This window comes from Musa acuminata, chromosome BXJ2-5 (genome assembly GCF_036884655.1).
Source record: "Musa acuminata AAA Group cultivar baxijiao chromosome BXJ2-5, Cavendish_Baxijiao_AAA, whole genome shotgun sequence".
NCBI lineage: Eukaryota > Viridiplantae > Streptophyta > Magnoliopsida > Zingiberales > Musaceae > Musa > Musa acuminata.
Genome location: NC_088342.1, coordinates 8228232 through 8251836, shown reverse-complemented (window position 1 = coordinate 8251836; position 23605 = coordinate 8228232). Strand labels below are relative to the sequence as shown.

General features: G+C 37.8%; 3 protein-coding genes, 1 long non-coding RNA gene and 2 other non-coding genes across 6 annotated transcripts in view; 4 read left to right on the top strand and 2 right to left on the bottom strand.

The window, feature by feature from the left end:
• Positions 1 to 1049: 1049 nt before the first annotated feature.
• LOC135612346 (uncharacterized) lies at positions 1050 to 2654 on the top strand. Its single transcript, XR_010486926.1, has 2 exons — positions 1050 to 2082; positions 2171 to 2654. It is a non-coding gene; the product is annotated as an uncharacterized LOC135612346 (long non-coding RNA).
• Positions 2655 to 3658: 1004 nt separating this feature from the next.
• Positions 3659 to 4886, bottom strand: LOC135612344 (glutathione S-transferase U10-like). The gene is made up of 2 exons (XM_065108516.1): positions 4259 to 4886; positions 3659 to 4128 (listed from the first exon to the last, which is right to left on the bottom strand). The coding sequence occupies exons 1-2, from the start codon at positions 4577 to 4579 to the stop codon at positions 3823 to 3825; spliced, it is 627 nt and encodes a 208-aa protein (XP_064964588.1). The 5' UTR covers positions 4580 to 4886; the 3' UTR covers positions 3659 to 3822.
• Positions 4887 to 5365: 479 nt separating this feature from the next.
• TRNAF-GAA (transfer RNA phenylalanine (anticodon GAA)) lies at positions 5366 to 5438 on the top strand. Its single transcript has one exon. It is a non-coding gene; the product is annotated as a tRNA-Phe (tRNA).
• A 69-nt stretch (positions 5439 to 5507) lies between these two features.
• Positions 5508 to 5580, top strand: TRNAF-GAA (transfer RNA phenylalanine (anticodon GAA)). Its single transcript has one exon. It is a non-coding gene; the product is annotated as a tRNA-Phe (tRNA).
• A 74-nt stretch (positions 5581 to 5654) lies between these two features.
• Positions 5655 to 8439, top strand: LOC103984765 (prefoldin subunit 5). The gene is made up of 4 exons (XM_009402325.3): positions 5655 to 5902; positions 5985 to 6088; positions 7548 to 7625; positions 8145 to 8439. The coding sequence occupies exons 1-4, from the start codon at positions 5686 to 5688 to the stop codon at positions 8226 to 8228; spliced, it is 483 nt and encodes a 160-aa protein (XP_009400600.3). The 5' UTR covers positions 5655 to 5685; the 3' UTR covers positions 8229 to 8439.
• A 2577-nt stretch (positions 8440 to 11016) lies between these two features.
• The window catches only part of LOC103984517 (probable sphingolipid transporter spinster homolog 2), a 34401-nt gene continuing 21812 nt past the window's right edge, over positions 11017 to 23605 (bottom strand). Inside the window, exons 7-16 of the mRNA XM_009402026.3 lie at positions 23193 to 23295; positions 23038 to 23100; positions 21779 to 21854; positions 19550 to 19629; positions 16920 to 16996; positions 16124 to 16237; positions 14656 to 14775; positions 13320 to 13448; positions 11891 to 11969; positions 11017 to 11415 (exon numbers count right to left, since the gene is read on the bottom strand). Of these exons, the coding sequence (XP_009400301.2) occupies positions 11291 to 11415; positions 11891 to 11969; positions 13320 to 13448; positions 14656 to 14775; positions 16124 to 16237; positions 16920 to 16996; positions 19550 to 19629; positions 21779 to 21854; positions 23038 to 23100; positions 23193 to 23295 (966 nt within the window). The 3' untranslated portion in view covers positions 11017 to 11290. The remainder of the gene's footprint in view (positions 11416 to 11890; positions 11970 to 13319; positions 13449 to 14655; positions 14776 to 16123; positions 16238 to 16919; positions 16997 to 19549; positions 19630 to 21778; positions 21855 to 23037; positions 23101 to 23192; positions 23296 to 23605) is intronic.

Below are 23605 nucleotides of genomic sequence, written 5' to 3'. Positions count from 1 at the left end.
AAATATAAGAACGACATTAGAAACGAGGAAGTCATCATTTTGATCATGGGAGAAAATGATGTGTTAGATGAAGCAACGACCGGGGAATGTAAGCCTTAGCGATATCTTGACAATGATAGACAAGGGTGACTAGGATTTCATGGTGGGATAGAGGTGACGGACGATAGTCATAAGTAATTTTATCAATAAAAAGAATATAATATGAGAATAAATAAAAAAGAAACGTTTTGCTAAGGAAAAAAGAAAATTTACCCATAAATTATCATCTTTCTTTGTATTCATCGTTTCATATTTTCTTGATTCAGCTGCACAGTTATAGTCACGTACTTTTTTGCAAGGGGAACCCAACACAGAAGCCAAGTTTGACTGTGGTTGAGTTCGCGATGCGAGTGTGGTGATCGCCAATCTCTGCAGTTCCTCACACAGAACAGCCTCGTAGAGGAACGATATTTGGTACTACTTCAGCTTCTGGTTACAGGGACTTCGTATCTTCACGACCTTACAGTTCCCATCGCCATTAATCCCATCTTCCTTTACGGGTTCACAAGCCTGCAGACAGCTACAGGCAACACCTAACGCCTGTGACGGTCCCCAAACTTCTCATAACCTAATCATAGCCGTCGTCTCTTCTTCCTTCGGACCGCCACTGCAATGGCTTCAACCCATCTTGTCATATAAAAAGGCGGAATTCCTTGCACGGATCATTTCGCGAGGACTCCTCCAAGTCACGTCTAATAATATGTGGTACGTGAAATGCAATATAAGCTATAATTTCTTCGATTATTTTTTAGAAAAATATTTATATTTTAAATTTTCTTGAGTAAAAAATAATTAAAAAAGATAATAAAGTATATTATTTAAAGATCATTTTTTGAGTTGAAAACTGGATTAAAAAATACTGAGAAAATATTCGAAAAAGATAGACTATTCCGACCTCACACCCCAGCGAACAGGTTCAATGGACGATGGGGGCGGTGGCCATGGGAACTCGCGACGGGCTGTGGGACGGGCGATGGCCTCGTCTCAGTCTGATCTTTTCTGACAGCGGGACGTGAGCCTTTTGACTTAAGCGGCCAAGGGACAGCATTTTTCGTTAGCAATCAATGTCATCTGGCCTCAAACAAGAATGGATTGTGAGGACGAGAACGAAGCGAAGGATGGGCAAAAGGCCACGTGAAGTTCGACATTAACGTGTCTTTCCCAGGGCACAAATCGTGGTGGACAGAGCGGGGAAGAGAGTTGGGTTTCGCATCCTCGGCGGGCCAGGAGGGACAGGATCTCTGCGTCCGCCGATCTCGACTTCCACCCGCATTAAAAGCTGGAATATTGCCACCCCGAGGCAGCACCGCAGAAGCCCAAAAGCTACATCCCCCTAACCCCAGTTGTTCGATCAAGTGCCAAGCACCTTGTGCCTTTTGAAAGCTTCACCTCACATCCCACTTGCAAACCGAGCAGCAGCAGCAGCGGCGGCTACTTGACCTCACCCTGTCTCGAGTCGAACTGATGGAACGGTGCACACTCTGTTTCCTTCGGGTCCTCGCTTGACCTTTAGCTTCAAAGAGCATGAAAAGATACAAGATACACTTCGAGGCAAACACTGCAGCACCTCAAAATAATAAAGAATGCCCACAGTCGCAGGCTTTACAGCTACGGTAATTGTGAGAGAAGACAGCATTAAAAGATGAATCAAGTAAGGTTTCAGCGGAACATTCATGTATCCAAAGAGAAAAAGAACTAACGGCGAGCTACATTGACCAGCTCAAGGCAGCTGTGTTTGCGCTGTGTCTGTGTAATTGCCTTGAAATGAGATTTGCTTGTCGAAGCCGATAGAAGCCGAGAACTGCTTTCGTTCTCGAGGCCAAACATCCATGTATACCTATTCCTACCCCTCTCCCTCTTTTCGAACATTATTGCCATCCCTCGAAGTATTCCAAACCAAAGTAACATAAACGTCTCCTCTATCCATATCCATCAGACAATAGATGTGACATCTCATTCGCCCATGTGACGCACTAAAATTGTGAAAGCGAGAGCTGAAACGAAGGGTAGACAAAAGGAGCATCTCCACCGTCCTCTTCCGTCGTATGTAGCTGCACATTCCACTATACTTTCAAGACATGCCCAGGAAGCCTCTTTCTATCTCACTTGCCCCCCACTCTTCTGAGGACAGGATAAAACAAGGCAACTCCTTCGTCACAGTCTTTTGTGCCGTTTGCGTTCTGTGAGGTGGAGATGGCCGTGGCCGTTGGAGTGGTGGCAGCTCTAGGAGACGCCGGAGTGGTGCTGGGTGGAGGGAAGAGGAGGTTTAAGAGCCTCTACTTGAGGCTCAGAGCGGAGATAAGGAGGCAGCTGGCGAAAGGAAGGGAAAGCAAGCAGCGATTCAGCTTCCACTACGACCCTTTTAGCTATGCACTCAACTTTGATGATGGCTGTCCCGGCTTTCTGTCTCTGTAGCTTCTGTTTTCTCTGTTGTTTTAGGAAGGGTTCGTTTGGCCTGTCCCTTTGAGGGATGTATAGGGGGAATGTTTTGCTGTGATGATGGTGGGTAGGTTGCCTACTTTTTGAAGGCCTTTGACATGGAAGTAGGAATCCATGGCGGCTCATGAATGTTGATGTTTTCACTAGTGATGAGACTTACTTTCTGGTAGTTTTCACTTCCTATTAGTGTCTGCTTAAGAGCTTGATGCAGCAAAAACAATGATCCATGGATGATGATGCTTTCAGTGAGAAGATTTGCTTGCTATGTTTCACCTTCTTTTTTCTGTCTGCTTCTTTTTGTTGGTGAAGCCTACATCCCTAGCTGGACAGAGGAAGAGAGAAGTTTGCTGCACTTGTAGTGTTCACAGGGGAATGATTTGCTTGCATGACCTCTCTTCTGAAACATAGCTACAACTACAAAGAACAAATCATGGCGAGGAAGCCATGCCTTCCTCTAGAGTGCTCTTGTTGCAGCCACTCAGTGCACCCAGCAACTACATTTGGCTGCGGACAATGTGTTTGGAGCAGGAGCAACAGAGGAATGGCAGGAGGTCATTATGGCTCCCTTGATTGTGTCATGCCGCGGCTTCTGCATGTATCATTGGCACCTCACTTTTTATGTGTAAACCGTCTCGAATGAGCTCACACTTGCCACAGTAGAGCAAAGAAACTCGACAGAAGAGCATCGAGCATCGATCACTGTCTGCAGCTCTTACGAATTCAACAACCATGGCACTACAGAAAGATGAAGAAGCAACAGAGATGGGAAAACAAGAGATGAGGAACTTGGCATTTGGGCAAGGACTCGAGAAGACCATTGGAACGGAGACTTCAATCTTAATAAAAATCAAATCTTTTTCCTGTATTTTTGACAGGCTGTAATAGAAGGTGTCTAACACCGAAGACAATTCAACGAGGAATCAAAGACTCACCGGAAGACAAGCTAGTTTTGACAAGAATCGCCCTACAAGACATCTTCTTTGGATTTATGTCTGTCTTCTGACATGGAAACCACAGTCAACCTGTAAAATCCTAGCTTAATATATCGATTAGATGTGTTGTCATTTAACTGGTCTTCCCAATCCAAATGGAAACTATCTACCGAACAGATCAATCAAATCTTTCATGGGACAATTTGAACAGGAAATTAAGAAAAAGCTTGCCGGGAATTAATTAGAAATAGACTCCAAAATGAAATTTTGCTACGTGTATGCTGTAGTGTCACACAACATATACATATATTTATGTTGATGAATACCAAATGACACATAAATCAAGCTCAAGATGACGCGGAAGTCTTATCGCGGACAGCCCGCGCACATTATTGGATTCCATCGAATGGGATCATGGTCCCTTGACGACGTCAAGCTCGACGAAGGCCTCCATGCACGAGCACAAGAGTGGCGTCCTGTCCTTCTCCACCAGTTTTACGCCGGCCACATCTTCGAGGTACTTGAGGCCCGTGTGACAGGAACCCATGATCACATCGAGGAGCCCAGGCTTCTCACCGTTGATAAATGATCCCCCAGCACTCCACAGCTCTTCTCGGATGCCGTCCTCCAAGGTGATCATGTTCGCTCTGAACTCCTCTTCTGCCTTCTTCCGAGCATCTCCCTCGGACGTTCTGATACGGTACACGGGTGGCACCAACTGCATGCAGATAACATTAGTTTTGCTTCTGAGCAAAGTAAGCATCGACATTAGATTGCAGATGACATCAATCTACGAGCTCTGAGCAAGTGGATGATTCTGGGAATAGACGAGGAATTAATACTAGTACCTTCTGGTAGACATAATCTGCCCAAAACCGGACCTTGGCTCTCTGATAAGGATCCTCCGGGAGAAGGGGGGGGTTCTTCCACACATCATCGATGTACTGCAAGATGACCAGTGACTCAGCTATCGGCTCACCATCCACCACGAGAACCGGCACCTTCTTGTAGACGGGGTTGAGCCTAAGCAGCGCCTCGCTCTTGTTCTGGAGGTCCTCTTCGACGTACTCGAAAGCCACGCCCTTGAGCTTGAGGGCAGAGTGGACCATCGTGCAGTACCCACTGAAGCCATGCCCATAGAGCTTCACTTCCTTCGGTTGATCTGCCATGGACGCTGTTTCCTTTTTCCCAACTCGATCGCGCAGGGTGTGATCTCTTTATAACAAACGATGCCGTCTGGTATTGACTTTCATCAAAGAAAAGTATGCGCCATCCATTTTGGATTGAATTGATATCTGACTCAAGTAGATAACAACGAACAAACTTGCTTCCCAAGTAGACGGGAGTAGCGAATCAGATCAATAGGCGTGAAGAAGAAGAGTTCAAATGATGGAACAGTTGCTGATTTTTTTTCAATTTTCCGATTGAGGCCGGCTGTTCCTACAAAGACTCTGTACCTTCCAAGAAGAACAAGACGGCTTAGATATCAATGAAGGAGAACGATCTTGACCCAATCAGAGGAGGAACCAAGCCAAAATGGAACGGCACTATTTCATATGACGACTTTGTCGTCACACGCGGCACTAGAAAACGAATGTTATGTATATTATTAGGGTGAGAAGGTTGTGAAGTCAAGAGGACAATTTAGTCGCTGAAAAAACCTTTAAAATTAGCTCAACTTAATTTTATTTTATTATTATTTTTAATAAATGATTTATTTAACAAATTTATTATTTATCCAGTAGAATTTATTATATTTATTTTAGATAGTTGAGGCTCGAATCCCCTTACAGAAATTTAAAGCAGCATATGAGTCACATAAATCAAGCTACAGATGATGCAGAAGCCTTCTGGCTAAGAACCCGAAGACGTTCTTGGAGCGCATCAGGTGGGATCATCGTCTCCATTAAGAATAGATAAGTATATTATAGTGAGTAACCATTCATTTATATCAAGCGGGGATAGCTCAGTTGGGAGAGCGTCAGACTGAAGATCTGAAGGTCGCGTGTTCGATCCACGCTCACCGCATTATATGTTTTTTTTCGCTATTAAGCCAAAATTATTATATTATATTGGGTAATCATTTATTTACATCAAGCGGGGATAGCTCAGTTGGGAGAGCGTCAGACTGAAGATCTGAAGGTCGCGTGTTCGATCCACGCTCACCGCATTATATTTTTTTTTTCGTGATATTATAATAACCCTATTTTGTGCGATATAGCCTTCAATTATCTCTATTGTTATGCACTTATTAATCATTTAACGGGGTTCGACCATGGCGAGCCATGGGTCGAAGGGAGCCGGGGCTGCGAGTGCCTTGATTAGGGCTTCCGACATGGAGAAGCTGAGCTTGGAGCAGCTAAGATCCCTCAAGGAGCAGTCCGATCTCGAGGTCAATCTCCTTCAGGACAGCCTCACCAAGATTCGCACCGCCGCTGCGCGGCTCGAGGTCGCCGCCGCCGCCCTCCACGACCTGTCCCTCCGACCTCAAGGTGCCGCCAGCCCTCTATTCCTCGCTCTTCATTCGCGTTCCCGTGTTATGGTGGTGCGTGACGCCCTGTTATCGCTTGGCAGGGAAGAAGTTGCTGGTCCCGCTCACGGCGTCTCTTTATGTTCCCGGTACGCTCGATGATTCCGAGAAGGTTCTCGTCGACGTCGGAACCGGATACTTCATCGAGGTTGTTCTTGTTCTCCTGCTAATTGTTAGAGATGCACTCCTTCAACTGCTTTCTCGGTTTTTGGGCGCCGGTACAAGGTTTCATAGAAGCTTTTGTATCCTGTTATAGATGCCTCCGCCGAAAAAATTCTATTTGCAGTTGCTTTCTTAGGCTCCTGAACAAAGTTGCAAGGCATGCAGAATCATATAGTTATCTTCACTCTGTCCTATATGAGTTGGAGAACTCCTCCATCATCTGATCTTAATTAGAGCATGGACGTACCTTCGGATTGTGTCGAGGAAACTCATCATCTGCTTGTTGTAGTGCTGTACAAAGTTACAGTCTGAACTACTTCAAGAAGTATCTGCTGTGGAGCGTGTTTTGTCAGGACCTATATTAGATGGAAGTTATTCAAATTCAAGGCTATTCATAGTCCATATTGATTAGTGGAAATCATCTTTGGGGAGAAAAGGAACAATAAGATTATATAAGACAATGGTGTATAGAGAGGGAGGTTTCGAACAACCAACATCTTCATTATACTACAGGAGACGCATCTAATACTTTGGGGCTCCATTACTAGGAACTGCATTTTACATGACTTCTAGCTAGTTTGTGTTTCGGAGACATCCTCAGGATTCTGTTTAAAAGTTTATCTTCTTCTTCCAGTAGATTCATTCCTATCATCAAGGGAATTTTAAATAGCCCTTTCCTGGTTGCATGAGCCTGAACCCTTCTGAGTGTTGATAATGCTACTCAGTTAAATCTCATTAAATAAATTATTGTTCTGATGGACTCTGCAATCCTTTTCTGTTTTTCTTACTAAATCTGGTGGCAATAATGTTCATCCATATGGTGCATGGAATATCTTTTTCTTGCTGGAGCTGATAGATGGAGAAAAGAATTTAATTTTTTAATAAATATCTATATTCTGATGACACCATAATGATGCAAATTGTTTGATATCAGGAAAGGGATCTTTCCTTCCAAAGGCAAAAGGAATGTCTATCTAGCTGTTAGTGCTGAAATTAACCATATGACGTCTCTTTTAATTTTGAAGATTACCTGAGCAAATTTAAGAGTTATATAATTTCCTAGTAGGTTATCCTTTTGAAAACATAAACCGTGCTTCTACAACATCTTAACTTTTGCTTCTTCCAATCCAGAACCAAAAGGTGTTTCAGGGACAAGTTCTGTGGGAAACTAATAATATATACTAGATTAAGAAGCATCACCCTTCAAAGGGTTTTGAAAAGTAGAAAAGCTCATCCAGCTTCAATATGGTCCCATATTTTGATTACACTATATTGATCTAGATCACTTAATAAAAAATATCTTGTTATTTCTCCTTGCTCATAATTTTTGTATCCATTTTAACCAAGAACAACTTGCATAAGTTTCCCCTTGTATGTGTGTGTTCTCACATGATCTTTCTTCTTGTGATGCTCTCTCTAACTTATATCATATTTATTCATAGCAGAAGACCATGGCTGAAGGAAAAGACTATTGTGAGAGAAAACTTTCCTTACTGAAGTCAAATCATGATGAACTCACGGACGTATGTTCCATTTCTCTCTCTCTCTCTCTCTCTCTCTCTCTCTCTTGTTATATCAAGCATTAGCATCTTTAAAATATACTGTATTCCTTGAGTTCATATTTATCATATGGCCTAAACTATTGTATTTAGATTGGGATCAGATCAAAGCCCACGTTTTTTGTCTATGGTGCAGTTTTCATTAATTTAGATCTGAAACAGGGCTGTCTGCAAGTTTCAAAATATGATTACTGTCCATACATTTTATAAAATCCTCCTGCCATCGATATGGGCATATCATTCGTTGATCTACATTTTTTGTTGAATCTTTTCTGAGATAATTATTGATGTAAATGATTCTTGTATTCAACAATCCTTTTAGAGGTTTGCCTGCCTCACATTCACTTTTAAGTCATTGATCTCAGCTGTCTAGTTTTTTGTTCTCTCGTTACAAGTGTTGTTTCTTCAAGAATCTGAAGTATTGTACTTCACTATGGCAAATTTCTAGAATTCACCATGTGAACTTTGTTTCCTGGTGTGCAGATGGCTACTAAGAAGAAACACATAGCAGATGAAGCTGGTATAGTATTACAAGGAAAACTCAGGCAGACATCCACAAGTACATAACTTAAGATTGTTTGAACAATTTTCATTGTGAAGACTGTTACGAGGCTGCACCTTCATTTATGATGCATTTCACTAGCTTTGGGAAAATGTTTCGGGTGTTCTTCTAGAGTGAAGTACCAAAGACTTCAAATTTGTACTCTACGGTGTCGTGTTTTCTCCTCGGTTCAAGACACCCTTTGCAAGAAGTATATTATCAACTGTTGATACTGCATTTCCTATCTAACCAACTGTCGAATTGACGTAAAATAAAGAAAAACAATATCTAGTATTCAACAATTTACTTACATGATCTCTCACGTATACTACTTGGTCTCATCTGATTCTGTGGTTTTAGGCTGCACGCGCTGTTGATGTGCATGGTTTTCTCTTGCTCTCCTCGAATGAGTTTGGGCTAATTATATATTATATTTTGCAGTTAGATCTTTTTAATATTTTGATCTCTAGATTTAAAAAATTTATATTAAAATATTTATAGTTATGAAATTGAAATATTTAATTTTTTTATCTTAATGCTTTTGGTTTTATTGATGAAAGCATGAAAACGATAGGAAAAAAAATAATTTTAACGTTTTGGTTACGTTTTCGATGGTGACGGATGACAATGTTATTGGGGGTTGTGAGTGTGAGTGGTTATTGTGGATGAAGAGAAAGAGTGACAGTGAAAGATAAGACAAAGGGAGAGGAGGAAGAGGACAATACGTTGTTGCTTCATAATTATGTTGGTGCCGATATAGATGCAGAGCGTCACTTGGCATTTGCACCGGTGTAGATGTAGAAATGCACCGGTGTAGATGTAGATGCAGAGCGCTGTTGATATTTGCATCGACGCAATTGCAAAGTGACATCACTCTGCATCAGCGTCAGGTATTAGCGTAGTTGCTAAGCGACATTAACACAATTGTTGAGCGGCGTCGAGACAAATGCAGAGCGTCAGCATTTGTGTCGGTCTTTTCCTCCTCTCTTTTTATCTCATCTTTCATCGTTGTTCTCTTTCCCTATCCACAACAATCACCCGTGGGCCCCCAACGATGTTGTCGTCTGTTTTTGTCGGTAACACATATAAGGGTAAATGAAACTATATATTTTACTTTCATAAATATAAAAATTTTAATATAAATTTTTTAAGTTTCGAAATCCAAATACTAAAGAGGTATAAAGTAATATTTAATTAGCTGAATGATCTTTCGCTGGATTGTATGTAAGAATGCTGCTTACTTATTGGTTTCCTGAAATTACGATGATTATTATTCACGAATATCGGCTATAAAGTAGGTTTGAATGTGATTTTTCAAATACGCCAGAATTAATTGCTCACTTAGCAGCCTACGTCAGCTGGATTCTGATACATTATTCATCCTATGCACTGATCACTATGCTTCACGGGCAGATGAAGGCAACTATATCTTATTGAGGTGTTTCTTGTGAGATTGAAGCTGTTGGTGAGATAGGTCTCTGACGTTGTGCATATGCAAATTGGATCTTCAGCAGTTATATCCACATCAAGATCATGGACATTGATAAAAGATTAAAGAAATACCAGAACCAAAAGATAATCCAACATTTGATGAAGGCTTACAAAAAATTCAAGTATGTAAACGAAATATAATATTTAATCGAGCTAATTTATCTCATTTAGTTAGCTATGTCCTGCAACATACATTCTAAAAGGTTATATTGACACCAATAAAGTGAAATAGCTAAGTACATTTATTTTAGCAACGTAAATTTTATCGATAAAAATACGAAAATAAATTATAAAAAAATAATTTTAATATTTGATGGTAGATGATGTTGGTAGTGGTGCTACTGGTGTCGATGCCGATGTAGTTGTCTGACCACCTCCGACGATGATAGATCCGCTCTCACCGTGTGCCACCCGCCAATACGAGGAGTGCATCGTCGACCTTATTGTTGCCCACCTCGGATCACTCTTCATCTGCATCAACGCTAATGCAATTGCTGAGCGACAATAGCGTTGGCATCGACGTAGATGATGGTGGCCGTTATGACATCTACGACGAAAATGCAGAGCGACGAAAGGGTTGCTCAGCGAGAGCTAGTGTTGGAGTTGACACGACAACAAGAGGAGTGGTAGAAGCTTTGGTGACCCCATCTTCTGATTGAGGTTGAGATCTGCCCAACGAGTCAACGACAAAATGACCACCATCATCTATGTCGATGTCGACGCAGTTGCCGCTTAACAATTACATCAACATCAACACAGATATAAAGCAATGCAAGCTGAGCGACGATAATATCAACGGTACACTCCTCGTGAAGGCATGAGGTATTGCGATGAGAGCAAACTTTATAAAAACGACCAATCAACTACATCGATGTTGATGCCAACAACATCATCATCTGTCATGAGACATTAAAATTATCTTTTTTCATTTATTTTTAAATTTACGTTGATAAAACTAATATTATTATAATAAATAAACTTAAATATTTTACTTTCTTAATTATAAAAATATAAATATAAATTTTTAAAATATAAAAATTAAAATACTAAAGATAACTAACTGCAACAGTAATTTATAAGTAACCCTCCTTAACCTTATAATCGTGTTTCTTAGATCCAAATTTATTCCGAGCCTTCGTAGCTAGCACTGTGACCAAGTTAAATATAACTTGATGATATAATCATCAAAGAAGAAAAAAAAAGAAAACAAGAGAAGTACCAAGATGAAAGACGAGGCTCATCGTGGTAAGCAAAGAAGACAAAAGGGCACCACGACTTCTCGTGATGTTACCGCACACTATGTATGATTGAAGAACAGCCACATCGAGTGAAAGCCCACTTTTGATCCTCGGATTGCACTATATCAGTGTGATCAACAAACTGTAAAATCCTTGTGGAAGAAATATCTACACAAATAAACCGCCTGTGTGGAATTAAAGTAATGATATACACAGATGTAACAAACACTAAAGGAAAATGATAATAAGAGATCAGAGTGATTTTATCTCCACACTGATTGAGAACAGAAATGGCTTCATCTGTATACCCGTCCGAAGCAACAAGCTGTAGAGCAATTTGCCCAACACTTTTTCGAGTCTTAGGAGGACTCTTCTGATGTCTCGACATTAACATCAAGTAGTGGCCTCCGATTTGACCGTTCAACAGATGGAACACCTTGTTCGCTATCTTCATTAAAGCGGTCTACGCTTTTAAGAAAGATACCTGCTCACAATGCAATTGGATTAGTTGTTCAAGTAGTTGAAAATGAAACCAAGTAGTAGAATGCAGAGGATGCCACATTAGACACAGCAAAGCAAGAAAATGGGTTCAATTTACTAAAAATGTCTGTAGATGAGACCTACGACTAATGCTCTGGTGACAAATATGCCAATATAAGCACTAGCAACGAAACATACAAAATGTGCACGAAAATTATAGATTTACATTGGATGAAGTAAATCCTACTGTAGGTATTAGATTCTTCCACAAGAATGGAGAGAATTCATGTAATTAATAGGCACTCTGCACACATGCACATGAAATATAATACAATCCATTGATCCAACTATTCAACAAGCAATAAGAACAAGCGTTTAGCATATGTGATTTGATAAATTGACAGCAATGGATCATTTTACAGGCAAGCTCTAGAAGAAAACATTTTATGGTCTAGAAGATTATAGTGTCTGCAACAAACCTATAAACCATATTGCTGCCGCAACAAACAGGATTGATGTCAGTATGAGAGCACTTTCTCTCCAGTTGTTGAGGTAGTCCTGCACCAACATCCAAAACAAGTCACCATCATATCAAGGAAAAAGGAAAAGAGCAACTGAAGTAAGACAAAGTGGTAACAGTCACAGTGGTCTCCAGCATAAGAAAAGTACAGTTGGGTTTTTAAGATTAATCCATGTTAACCTATTTGCAAAATATTTGTGATAGTTTTAGCCTTAAAACTATAAAAGAGGTCGGTCTCCTGAAGCATACGACTTTGAAAAGTATCAAAATGGAAGTCATATATCACATCAATCAACAGCAAAGCATTTATTTGAATTTCAACAATCACAAGGCAATCTACTGTTCTAAGAGACATAGCAACCTGTGACAAAATGGGTATATTATCTTCCAAAAAAAGAAAAGAAACTTACATTATCACAAAAATTTGTAAAGCTTTCAATAAAGAAAAATTCATTTAAACCAATTCACAAGAACTGTGGTAGAATCACTATAAAATCAGGAAACAAAACCTAACAACGTAAAGGAAGTCCCTGGATGCCAATGTTGTTATACATGAGATAGTTAGGTGTACAAGTCAATTTTTTTTCCTGATTTGTACACCTAAACGTAAAGGAAGTCCCTGGATGCTCCCTTTACCATTTATTTTTGTTGGCATCCAGCCTCGCCTCCCGAACGCCTAAGCGAGCGCCCGAGCACCTATTTAAACCCTTGAATCATGCAAATCCAAGTAGAGGGTAAAATGTAATATCACCAATTTCCAAGTTATAGAAAATACAACCATATCTGTTCATAATTGAATTTATTCTCTTCCGTTTTCCCTCGAACATGGATCAAGTTTTCTGTTTTATCCACAATCTATATTTAATACTTATAAACTTTCCAAAGACATTAGTACAAAAAATTTGAGTGGAGTGTGACACTCTAATAGCTGAAGTTTAGGAGACCTTTGACAGTAACTGTTTATCATTAGCAATTTATCATAATTGTCCATATGTTGGTGTGTTTTCAATTATTAGGACATATCACCACTAAAGTATCATCATGGTTTTTTTTTTCAGCTCACTGACTTTGATGGATTTGTGGATTCTAATGGTTACCACTACAAGCATGGTCAGAATATATCCTAAATGGCATTTTCTTGTTTCTAGGTCCTAATATTGCAATAATATTGTTATACAGCTATGACATCCTTGAGATCATTTTAATTATTAACAAGGTTTAAATATTTAAAGCATTATAGTTTCATGATGACACATGCTTAATTTCTCCATAGCTTAACTTAGGACTTCACCGATATAACATACACTTAATTCAGATAAACTTTATGACTATAATAGTCGAAGACAACTTCAAAAGTAAATAAAAGACGAAGAAAACAAAAAACAAACCTGCAGAACGCCAACCAGGGGTGAGGATGGAACATCCCCAAATATGTGAATAGAGACAGTAGACATAGCCATTGATAGTGGCCTCAAGCTAGGTTTGACACAGTGAAGGCATATATAATTTACTGGACCCTGCAGAACCACGTGAATCACGCTGTTAAAAGATCAATCAGAACTTATTCAGGTAGGTTTGCTTGTTGACATGATAGAAATTGTGGCAGCAAACTTCACAAAACTTGGATGCTTCTGAATCCACTGGAAAGCTCTAACAGCATAAACAGTAAGCATTTTACCCGGAGTAGCAGCAGTGATGAAAAAATACATACATGTATTAGTTGTTAAGTTATACCTATCCAGAGAACCAAGAGCCAAAATCATGGGTCAATTCAACATGACATCTTCAATGATCTCATGTCACTGAAAACTGGAGATGATCTGGAAAGGAGATCATGGGTTGCTTTGGATAAAGCTCTATTTGGAAAGGAAAACTGGAGTGTGGAACGAAGAGGAATTGAGGTTGGATCCTGGGGTTCTCATAGGAGAAAGGAGGGTAGACAAATTTTCTTCAGTCTCTATGGTGGAATATATTGATTTAGTAATGGTATATGTCTTAGGGGGAACAAAGTGGAGACAGAAAAATCACTGAGGCAGATCCTTGTCATTCCTACTCGTAGGCAACTTTGAGAGGGTCACGTGAATAGAAGAAATGTCTACCTACTTAGACATGATCCATGCAAGATTGAAATGATGGGCTTAATAGTTTCATATGTTAATGAGACATCCAGTTGTGGGTCTAGGTCTGAGTAGTGAGTACGCTGTGGGACCAAAGAGTCTTTCTTCCTTGAGACATCCAGTTGCTAGACTCGACAGGTTAGTGAGGGCTCTTCATATAATCAGGGGCATAGACATACAGACAAAAGACCTACAAAATCTCTTCAAGTTGCCAAGAGCAAAGTTCTTTTTTTTTCTCTCTTGGCAAGGTCAAGTCATACACATATAGTCAGAACCATTACTGCGTCTGAAGTTGGAAGTGGCTTCCTAATGTATCAGGAGCTCACCAAAAAAGAAAAAATGACAAAACACTATTTACATTAAAAGTTGAAAATCAGCAAAGTTTTCACAACAATCTGTGTGTTTCATCAGGGAATTGCCAGTATGCATCTTTTATTGGAATATGAAAGTTCAAACAGCAGGTGCAATGTGTTGAATTTAAGTAAAAGCTTGATGTTCTGATTTGCTGTTGGGATCAGTAATGTCAGTGGAGCTGATGACACACACTTTTGGTAGTTGAAAATTGAAACTATGATAATCCCAGTGCTCAAAAATAAATTTTGTATACCTGTGTAGCAAAGACAAGAATTTCTCCAACTGCAAAGAATGGTATAAAACCATAGAGGCTTCTGAAGCAAAAAGCACTGAAACAAAAAATAGCCCCCAGAAAGGTTGCACCAGAAAGAAGCTGCAAGAAATGACATTGACAGCTTTTAATGTGTCATTTTTCAAATAGAGATAAATCAAAATTTTATAGTTCACACACTGAAATTTAAACACAAAAATAAACTTATTTGACAATATAGACTAGTAATATACTGAGATCACTTGGTGAAAACGTCTACAAGAAAACACCACACCTGGAATGAGATCATCACAAAAAAAAAAAGCACACGAATAAACAAGTTATCTCCGAGCCATGTTGTCAATATGTACTATAATTTAAGAAACCTCATTATAATGGATATGGAAAGTGATTCACTGACCACTTTAGACTAATTATCATCTTTTCAAGTTGCCAGAAAACCCTATACGAATAGCTGATGTTTATCTTCTATATGTCTGAGCCAGAAAACATTTCACAAATAACCAATGTTGTAGATCAACTCCTATATGGTTGCATTAGTATAAATGCAAGTATTTATTATGTTAAGATCTCCAGAACTTGTGCTCATGTGTTGTGGCATACAAAACATATTTAGTAGAACAAACTCAATAAATATCATCCTTTAATTGTTTGAAAGCATATGTTTTTGAAGTTAAAACATCATCATAGAAAATACTAAATTTGTAGAAGATATTATATGTTACAAAATACAACTCCTAATCAGTCCATAAACATGAAGGACAGAGAACTTGCATCTGTCAGTTTTAGAGTTGTGGAGAGAGTGAATATCATGACATTGTCTATGGTGGATCTGCATTCTATAATCTAGTCTCTTTTCCCTTGAAGCCAAATTTAAGACAATAAAATGAACCTTAATCTCAAATCTAAAAGATACCAAACTTACCAGTCAAGTGCTATATGCTTCTATTTAGTATACTCTTGAGTCTCGACATACAGTTTAAAGCTTGAAATTCTAGATGAACGATTGACAGTCAAATGAGGAATATATTTATGCCATGTCGCCAACTATGTACTTCACCCCCAGGGGCGCCTCTCTCTCACCCACCCATCACCACACCACCCCCAGCCCTCGTCTGGTACCCCTCACCTCCTCAGCCTCTTTGTTTCTGCCTCCTCTTCTTCTTTGTCATCAGCAGGAACTAGACCATAATGATCTAGATATGGTTTGGCATGGGCCCAGTACCCAAAATTTAGAACTTTGCTTTATAAAGCCAATACTTGTTAGAAATTTTACCATCAAATGAAGGAAGCAAAAAAAAAAAAAGCACCAAGTAACATGGAGTTATAAAAAAATAATAATAGTGAGAAGACAGGATAATTATGAATGATGATTCAATGCACCAAGAACTGCAAGTACTGTTCAGTGCAAATTTAGAGGCCAAGTACCTCATCATGGATATAAATATACCTTAAAAGCATTTGAGATTGTAGACTCCATGAGATCAAGAACAAATCCACCAGCTAGAGTTCCAACGATCCCACAAACAATTGTGATTCCTCCAAACATCAAGTCAGCATTGCTCTGAAAGTAAACAAATATCAACTAGGAGGACACCATCAAAAAGGTTTTACTCTTAGACAGCACAATTCATTACTAAAAACAAGAATTTTACTAATGGAAGACCCAGCTGATGGTTTAGTGCTGTCTCCAAGGAATTAAGTGGGGCCTCCATGCTAAATTTTGTGCAATACCAGCTAATATGTAATTACCATGTTCAACACAAAGGCAGCACATGGAAAACTTGGCAGAGGAATGGTTGAACCGATCAAAAATGTATATTACAAAGAACAAAGGCATAAAATGTCACAGTATATCAGGTATACTGCAGCAAGTACCCGTGTGACAGGGATCAGTACACATGGATACTGCAAAATTAGCTGTATTTCAGTAATGCAACAGTTCTTTTATTTGCTTTTACACATACAAACTCGTATGAAAACTGGTAACAGACTGGTATACTAAACCTTACCAGCACTGGCACATAACGTCCTTATGACAGACCAGCGAGTACACAAAATGGCCACACTCAAGTTCTTCGACCCCACAAGTCAAGAAACTAAAATAAAAGTGTTGCAGGTAAAGCTGCTACAACTTAGTAAGGAGAAAAGTAAATACTTTAGTAGTTATGCAATTGAGGACCCTTCAATATCCATGAGTTTTTATGAACCAGGTAAGTTTATAAAAGTTATGTACTGTAAATTACCATATGGTAGATATCATAACCAGCTTTCGGACCCCAGTAGGAATAAGCTCCAATAACAAAATTGTATGCAATATAACCTGCAGAGAAGGAAACTCATAAATCAGAAAATGAGATATGATAACAATTGCAAAGGTCGGAAATTTTCTAAAATGCAACCAATGGGAAACTTAATAATTTATTATTTGTTTTTTGTTTTATTTTGTTCTCTTTTCATCCATTCATTAATTATATCCTTAGTAAGATGGCAGAACCCAGCATTTTCATCAGAAAGAATGCTCATTGAAAGCTACATTTGTCTCCTTCAAGTTTCTCATTAATTCTTCAAATCTTTTTCCTCATCGATTATCATAATGATCAAGGCCAAATGCTATTTGAGCATTCATTCTCTAGATCTTTATACTCTTAACTAGGTTTTAAATACTGGTTTCAACATCCTGGTAGATGGGCAGGGTAACAAGAAACTTTGTATATTGACCTATACCTTCTATCATCTCTAATTGTTGTTATTTTGTCACATTGTTGAATAAGTTATTATTCACATTTTGACTGACACCTAATATCCATTTAATTTATTAACAGGCCTTACCTCCAGATCAATAGAATTGCATCAATATAACTATGGTAAAAATAATTCTTTTGAGGAGAAATTCAATGAAGTTCATCAAGAGAAACTTGTAGTAGAATAGTGTAAACTATGCAAAATTTTGAAATTTGGCAGTAAGAAATTTATGATTTTTTTGGCATGAATAGCCAATCAGATTAAGCTAAAAATCAAACAGACAGACAGCAACGTTCAAAGGTTAAGTTTTCAGTTTTTGAGTCATTGTAACAATAATACTATTTATAAAAATATAGAATAAACCAAATAGAAAAAAATTAAAAATTTAACTCATAGGCAGACATGAAATATGCAATAAACTGCACAAAAAGCAGCATTAAAGAAAAAACAGTATGATAAAGAATATGGTTCACATTGCCGTTCCATACCGATGTACTCACTAGCTATCAGTATGATACATACTGAGTTGTACCGAGCCGTAACAAGCATACCGATATAAGATACATGGGAGCATACCAATGTACCGCCCATACTAGTCCCTTATCGGACTGGTACATACTGCCCGTATCGAGAGGTATGCCATGGTACAGCGAACTTTAATAAAGAACATAAAACTTAATAGAAGATATTCCATTTACATCTAGTAGGGTCTCATGCTTGATGGGTTTTCGCACAAAAGAAAATTGGCTGCACATCAGAATTTTTTTTTAATTTTAGAACTAAACCAACTAGAGGTCAAGGAAAAAGAAACTAGGTTAGTAGGCAGTATACTAACCTAAAAAGCATTAACTAAATGGATGGTAGAAATTCAAAAGACAGTATACTATACTCTCGAAACATTAATTAAAAATGACAAAAAAAAAATCCTGCAGTGTAAAAATTAGATAATACAACCAGATTCAATCCACAACCATATTTGACTAACCTAGAACCATCTAAGACCTATCATGAATCTATCAAGTCTTTATATAGTCCATATAGTTTCATGAATCTAACCTGGACCACCCTGTGTACTTCAAGCTGAAAAAATAGATGTGCACCACCAATATTTTCTCATCCAACAACTAAAATAGATGTTAATCAAAGGACGTCTCATATATGATAATTCATCTCGATAGCATAAGCTGTGAAAGCAATAAACTGCAGCATACCCTTGGCATGACATCAAATTTCATCCTAGCCCCAGAAGGAAAGAAAATGGTCAAACCAGTATGTGCATCACCGATATTTTCTTCAAAACAACCATATGGTAGATAAATTCTCCTAGGATACCTAAAAATAATCAAATAATATGCTCCAATTTCAATTGCACATCAACAAAAAAAATTCTAATTTTTTCTCCTTTTTTCTGACACACCTTGAACATGATAACTTGCATCTGAATTTGCCTCTTCCTTTATGTTCATCCACATTTTCAAGTTAATCATCTTTGGATTAAGTTTCTTGCATCATTGTTAAATTGTTGATTTACACAAACACAACCTATATAGGTTCTTCAATTGGTAATCGATCAACAAAAACTTGGGAATCTAGACTATGCATATGATTTTCTGGAGTAACATCTTTCTTAGTTTTAATGTGAATATTTTGAGTTCTATCCCCCTTATAGTTTCCTGACCCTCTTGATGATGCTGTAACTTCCACAGAAAGCTTCCTGCCAAATATAGCTTTGTTTCCTGGCTTACAATAGTTAGAGTTGATAACTTTGGCTATGTTGCTAATGCCTAGTTGCAGCTTTTACATTAATTAACCTTGATCTTCCAATATCCTGATCCATAAGCTACAATACATCTCAACTTCCTGAATAATCTTTTTCGTACTTCAAGGAACTGGGTATACATTCATCAACGAAGTTGACATATCTTCAACTAAGGCAAACAAAATCAGTACAATAATAGCAATATAACAGTTGTCATGGACAAGGAGAATGCCAACTTCAGTAAACATGTAAACCATATATGTCAATTAGAGCATACAAATTGTATAAGACATGATTATAAACCTTATTAAAGAAATGAATAGATAATTTAAAGAAACTTGACTGTAGTTCAATACATGTTGAATACATTACCTAGAACATTTATGACATAAACCTTCTCTAACAGAAGCACTTTCATATCTTTCCAAAACCTTGAAACTTGACTCACAATCCTGTCAACACCATTAGATCAACATTAATTTGATAAACAAACATAACAATTAGATTGCAAAAAGTTAAAGCAAAAAAATAATTCACTGTCAATAAATTACCTCAATCAGGGAAATAACAAATCAAATAAATATCAATTATATGGAGAAGTAAAAACGTTCCTTATAATAACCAAATCAAAAGTTCATGTTCAACTCCGATAAGCTGCAATTGTGAGGTTGTCAGCTAATATAATGAAGACGACAGGTAGACGAAACTTGATTTGGTTAAATTAACTAATAACTACTCCGAGACTCTTAAAAAAGAAAAAAAAACCATCTTAATGAGGGTCAGTTTCAATCATTAAATTGTTATTATCATATAGTGGATGTCAAAATCTGCATTATCTCAAAAAGATGGTCCATCTGGAGAAGTAGCAACAATCAAACGAGTAGCGATATACCTATGATGGACTATGACATAGTTTTCATCAAAGTAAAAATACTGTCGCAACGAAGGAAAAAAAAAGAATCAGAAATTTCAATCGCAGTCCGGTACCAGTTTCAATAACCTACTGGAAACCAGTATGGTATTAGTATAGACCAGTATGTATCTCCATCTCAATATTGCCTTTCGAACCCCTCTTAATATCTCTTTCCTCCTTTTCTATCTATGAGAGACTAACCTTGATGAAATAGCAGCAATACACCTCACATATTGTCCACTTAGAAAAAAAAGGTCATCTTAAAAGTCCAAGCTAAAAAAAACAACTGCATACAACATCATTCCTACAAGGACAAAAAATCAGTATCACTAATAGGATCAGCCCATTCAGGGAAAAAAGGACTGAATCAGATCACCTGCATCAGACAATACAGATTGAAGGATTAAAGTTTGGCAAACTATTAATAATAGATCAAAAGAGAATCATGGTTCGTCTTACCGGTCCGTACCAACGTACCGACCAACTATCGGTATGGTACATACTGAGCTGTACTAAGTCATACCGAGTATACCGACACAAAATACATGAGGGCATACCAATGTCCTGTCTGTACCGAGCGATACGCCATGGTACAATGAACCTTGAAGAGAATAATTATTTAATTTGTTATTTTGGGTTCATAAAACTATTTCAGAGAGAATAAAAGAAAACTATTCGTTTTTTGTCTCAAGACTTAACAGTTAAAAATTAAAAGAGATACTGTCAATGGTCTCTTCGAATCTCTCCTTCCAGTTCTTTCCTCTTTCCTCAAAGTGTCCAAATAATTTTGGAATAAAGACATCAAATGATATTCAGACACAAGGTATTTTTGAAAGGGAAACGACAAAATAATGCTTAAAAAACCATAACATTGTGATGGCCAGAAGAATACAACAACGATAACAACAAGCTTTAATGTCCCAAATATCTGGGCTTGATTATGTTGATCTTTTCCCACCAGTAAACCTTGTCCAAGGTAATATTTCTAGTAGAGCATTCAAATATCCTTATATTATTTCCAGTCAAGTCTTCTTAGATCTCCCTCTACTTCTTATTGTATCACCATGAATAATTGTAGCACTTCATCGAACCACAGCATATCCAGAAGTCTCCTTAATAACTGTCCATACTCCACACCATCTTAGACTCTTTATCTCATTTTATTCTCTAGGAAAGCTACACCTAATTGTTCATGAATGCAAAAAAATTCTTTTACCTTTTTTGAAACCCATACATCTACCTCAACATTCTCATTTGGATTACAAAGTTTTTGTGCATGTTTCATAAACCATCCGATATCCAGATCCATAAAGCGTGGTTACCCTACATGACAACTTCTATTCTGAGGGTGCTAAAAGTCAAAATTTCACACTAAAAGAAATTTAATGACATTCTAACTATTCCCATGCTCTGTATTTCAACACAAGAACATCATATACAGTAACAAAAAAATCACATTTTTTTATTTTTCATGAACCACTATGTGGCTCGGTCCAAGATGTATGGAATAATGATAGTGTATCATATTGCAATAACCACGGATCAATAATAGTAAAGACAACATGAGAACAAACAATCAGAAAATAAGTAACCGTTGCTTATAACAACTCTTGTCAACTTAAAAAAAAAAAACTCTTGCTAATAATTTCTACTTAAAGAGGCAAAAAAGGATTGATACAAGAACATACGAGGAGAATCTATGTGGTGCTTTTGCAGACACATCCTCATCAGTAGTTTGCAACTCACTTTTGGCATTATGTTCATCTGAAACAAAACAAAAATATTAGATGTCACAGTAGAAACCAAAACAAAACTAACTGACATCTAAAGCCCAATCTAGTTTGGTTTCAAGATGGCAGCATACTTATGCAAGAAAACCAATATCCCCAATGTTGTAAAATATATTAGCTCATATAAAATGTAATTAGTATAGAATTGTTTCTTTGAGACAACATTCAGCGTACAATTGTTATCAACTGCAACAACAATAAAAGTTGCCAGATTATTTTACTTTTAAAATAAAAAAAAGTTAAGTTGTTAATCTCATTATTCAGAACTACAAGTTACTTAAATGTTTCGGTTTGTATAGTACGCCCATGATAGATCTATGGGACTGAGTACTGATTTATTTTGCATATGCACTGGGTAACAATAGTTCTGTTCCAAAACAAAATTGGCATTTAAATCAGGGCATTTTGTAGAATATACCCCCAATTGAACTAAATGTGGTCTTATTTTGAACCAGACCAATCATAATGCAGTCTACATTTTTTATTGGTATCTTGTTTAGGCAAACCAGTTAAACTGGTTTCAAATTGAACTCACTAGAGTTTATTGTGGCACATTTCTCTTGTAGCTCACCTTCTTTTGAAGTCTCATGGGCAGCCCAAACCTGGAAAACAATCCCAAACCCAAAACATCTCAGTTACAAAAAGAAAAAAACACCTCAGTTACATGTACAACATGGAATACTTGAGGAACCTTGTGTTCTTGGCAGCACTTGCAGAGGTTGGTAATAGTGGGTTCGACCAGACCACTACAAGCAAACAGAAAGGAAACCAAGGAGGAGGCTCAATGGTAGTCAGCTTACCACTTGGTAAGCATGGTGCCATAAGCTTACACAGGATAAGCTCAGTTCCAAACTAAACCAGATCAAATTGCCCGGTCCATGTACAAATCAACCATGGGACCAGTAAAAACCTGTCTGTATTGACCGATATGGCTGAAACATTTATCTTTGCTTAGAAATAATGTATTGATTGGTATGGTCAAAACTTTAATCCTTGTTTACAAATAAACGAGTGTTGTAGAGTAGTCAATGACTGTTCCTTTTAATAATGATTTGTCACCAAAGTTGATTTCCTATCTGAATAGAGTTGCAATCTGAAGCAATCAAGCAACAAATAAAAGATGAAATGTAACTAGCATATCAGGTGTAGAAACATACCACCATCTTGGACAATTATTTCATCACTAGTCTCTGCTTTTTCTGATAGAGATGATGTAAAACCTGTAATATTAAAATGTTAAAACACGAGTATTTTAGGATTCCGCTTGCACCAGACCACATATATATAGCAGAGGTTACCAAAAAGTAACTACCTTTCAGCTGCAGAGGCTTTATAATGAAGCCTAAAATAGCAAATGGAAGCATCAAGATTGACTCCCCCCAGAATGCAGCACGCCAATGAAGATGGTTACCAACCTTAATATTAGAGAAAGAAACAAAATGAGATTTTACCTATTTAATAAATGATTTTAAAACACATGACATATCTCCAATATCTGTGCATATATCTATCTCACCTAAATGGCACTCTGCTTAAGTGAGTTTTACATTTTCAAATATCTACTGGTAGGAACACATACAGGAGGACCATATTAAAAGCCATGCATTGGGGCAATGTTCTAATCAAAGTTTAAAATCTCCATCTGATACCAATACTGGTCAGCAGCTGGACCAGTAAGTAACTTAGTATGAGCTGATGTACCGACACTAGATGGGGGGAGGAAGA